General features: G+C 26.2%; 1 protein-coding gene across 1 annotated transcript, besides 1 other annotated feature; it reads left to right on the top strand.

The window, feature by feature from the left end:
• Positions 1–915: 915 nt before the first annotated feature.
• On the top strand, positions 916–2,721 carry PVX_008085 (variable surface protein Vir 14-related; the record flags this gene model as incomplete). The annotated part of the gene is made up of 3 exons (XM_001612497.1): positions 916–1,274; positions 1,420–2,385; positions 2,503–2,721. Exons 1-3 carry the CDS (start codon positions 1,203–1,205, stop codon positions 2,719–2,721), a joined length of 1,257 nt encoding a protein of 418 aa, XP_001612547.1. The 5' UTR covers positions 916–1,202.
• Positions 2,636–2,680: a microsatellite.
• Positions 2,722–3,130: the final 409 nt, after the last annotated feature.

Below are 3,130 nucleotides of genomic sequence, written 5' to 3'. Positions count from 1 at the left end.
ACATATAAAACATAAATTATAGGCAAAATGCGCAATAATACATTTTATTTGACATATTAACAACATGCGTATGCTATTATCAGGAGAATTATATAATAATGCATATATATATAACAGTTTAATAATAGCATAAAAAAATGAACACTCATGTTATTATTAATGTGAAAAAATACTTAGTGTATTCTCGAACAATTATTATATGTGTTATTAACCCCCCTAAAAAAAAAAATACAGAGCATTAATAAATATAGGTCCTTTTAATTTATGCATTGTAGAATAATAGAAAACATAATAATAAAAAATGCATTATGTACTTAATAAAACAAGCGTTAAATAATATTTTTAAATGAATTAAATTTCTTTGAGGAAGTAAAAATTGTGTGAAATATATGATAGTTTTATTTGAAGTTTTCACGCCTTTATTAAATGATGTCAATATAAAAATGTGAAAATAAAATTACCAACAAATTCTACACGGTATTCTTTTAATAGCTATTACTTTTATATATAATAAAAAAAAACACACTATCAAAATATTGTGAAATTATAATTTATGATTGTATTATAATGTAAAATAAATCCAATTTTTTTATGTTTTTCTTCAAATATATATAATAAAGTTACGTAATTATTTTCTGTGCCGATTATTTACTCTGAATACATTAAATTATTTACCACAACCTATATCTATATTTTTTCGCATGAAAGAATAATTTCTATATAACAAAAAAAGGAAACGCCTTTTCTTCTCATTAATCAAATATAAATACTATACATAATTCTCATAAAAATTAAGTGCACATTATAACATAATACATTACTTACAGTAACCTTATCAGAAAAGGGCTTTTAAATTGATATTTATGGTGAATTTAAATTACTGTTGAATGGAATATATTTTCCTTTTTTTTTTATGTTGGTATTTAGATTTATGTATGTTAAGTTGAAWATTGTGTAACATTTATTCTTACTACAATATAATTCCTATATAGAAATTGATACATGTACGTTATTAAAATTACATACGTTGGTGGAATACTTTTGTTATGAAATTTTTATATATCTTAAAAAATTAATAAAAGGAACAAGCTAAAATATTTGCAAGCAGTATCTATAATTATAAAAGTAAAAACTTATTCATTAGGTATAAAATATATTATTTTACTTAATTCACTTGTTACTACATATAAAATAAGGAAAAAATGTTTGACATAGATTCGGGGGGAAATCAAGCAGAAGCAGATGATGAAACTATATCTGAAAGTACTATACAAGTATGTTATATAAGCGTTTTTTAAGAAATCTTTTTGTTGTAATTTATTTAAAGATTTAATTGACCATAAGGATAAAATATTTCATACTTAGAATGTGTTTTTAGTTAAAAAAAATATATGTTCTTATTTTTCTTGTAATTTTTAGGGTGATCGTATCATATTTCATCACCTACCGGCATACAAATTTGAGCAGGAATTGAAGGAAGATGCAAATGGTAATATATATAACACATATTTCAATTCCTTAAGCAGAACGATGGCCCGTTTTCAATGGAGTCAGGATTTATACAACAAGTTAAGTAGAAATATAAAGTTGGTACACGATAGGTTTGTTGAGGGGGATGAATTCAATAAAAAACGATGTTATGATTTAAATTTCTGGTTATATAATGAAGTGTTTAATAACCTTAAATCAACCAGTGAAAACGATACTAAGTTTTTTAAAGATATTTCTACTAGACTTCAAGAAGTGTGGAAAAATGTTGTTGATGCAAATTATAAGGGTCAACCTTTTCAGTGCTATCCGGATAAAGCTTTGCTTCTTAACATGGGTTATTTACAAGAAGTTAAGGATTTGTTCGATTTTTTTCAAGATTACAATGAAATGAAAAAGGAAATCATTGCTGATACTTATAAATCATGCCGTAGATATCTTGATTACCTTAAACAAAGAATTCCAGTGTATTATACTTGGAGAGACTCATGTAAAGTGGATGAGTTTGCTTGTAAAAGATATATCGATGATTATATGAAATATCGTCCAGCAAGTATTGTGCCAGATTTAAACCCCTTGATTGTTCTTTGGTATCCCTATACTCCTTGTTATCAAAGCGTTTATGATTTATTTGTAAAGGCAAAAGAACAGCCAAAACGAAATGATGGTATATATAAAAAAAAAATGGAAAAGCTTGAACGGTTAAATCCTGGAGGAAATTTACTATTAACAGATATGGGAGATGGGTTACGTGGAAGTGAATTTTTTATTCCCGGTGATCATGATGACTATTGGTTACGCCTAAAGTGGGATATATTGCTATACATAACTGACGATATCACGCCTCCTTTGCTTGGTATAGTGGGCGTACTACTAATATTGTGGGCCTTGTATAAGGTAATTATATAAATTTGCATTTAAAGATATGGCTATTCTGCTCTTTTAAGTGAAATACGTTCTTATAAAAATTACCATATTAATGATTATAATGTTGTTTATGTGATTTTTTTTTAGTTTACGCCCATTGGAAAATCGGTGCGACGCACACGAGCAAAAGTCAGGAAACGAATTAGACCTAACATTAATTATGATGATATTAAGTTATTATATGGAAGTGAAGAATCTTTGAACAGCAGCACAGATTCTTATGATTATAATAATGATTATGATTATGATGATAGTAATAGTAATAGCTCTTATAATTTCTCTTACTCTTCCTCATTGGATTATTAAGAGAAAGGATAAAAGGGGAAGGATGTCTGTTTATTACGCATCACTCAATATTAAATATTTTTCGAATATAGTTTTTCTACCGATTATAATTAGAATAGATATCATGAAACTTTTCTTGTAGTAGAATATTTATATGTAGTGTAAGATGTTTGGACATAAAAATTATAAAAAATATAAAGCGCTATTTATGCAGCCTAGAAAGGATCATTGTTATAGGTATTAAGTATTTGCACGTTGTTTAGATGTGAACAACTCTAATGTGGGAAAACACAGATGCAACGTTTTAATAAATCTCTAATCGAATATATTAACACAGATACAGCTTTATGTAGTAGTATTATTTAAAAAGAGAAAATTTATAAATTCATAGTTTGGATTTAATAAAATTTTTATTAAGAAGTTTTTCCCA

Source organism: Plasmodium vivax, genomic scaffold (genome assembly GCF_000002415.2).
Source record: "Plasmodium vivax scf_4249 genomic scaffold, whole genome shotgun sequence".
Classification (NCBI taxonomy): domain Eukaryota; phylum Apicomplexa; class Aconoidasida; order Haemosporida; family Plasmodiidae; genus Plasmodium; species Plasmodium vivax.
Note: the sequence above shows the minus strand (reverse complement) of the source record. Positions and strands in the feature narration are given on the sequence as shown.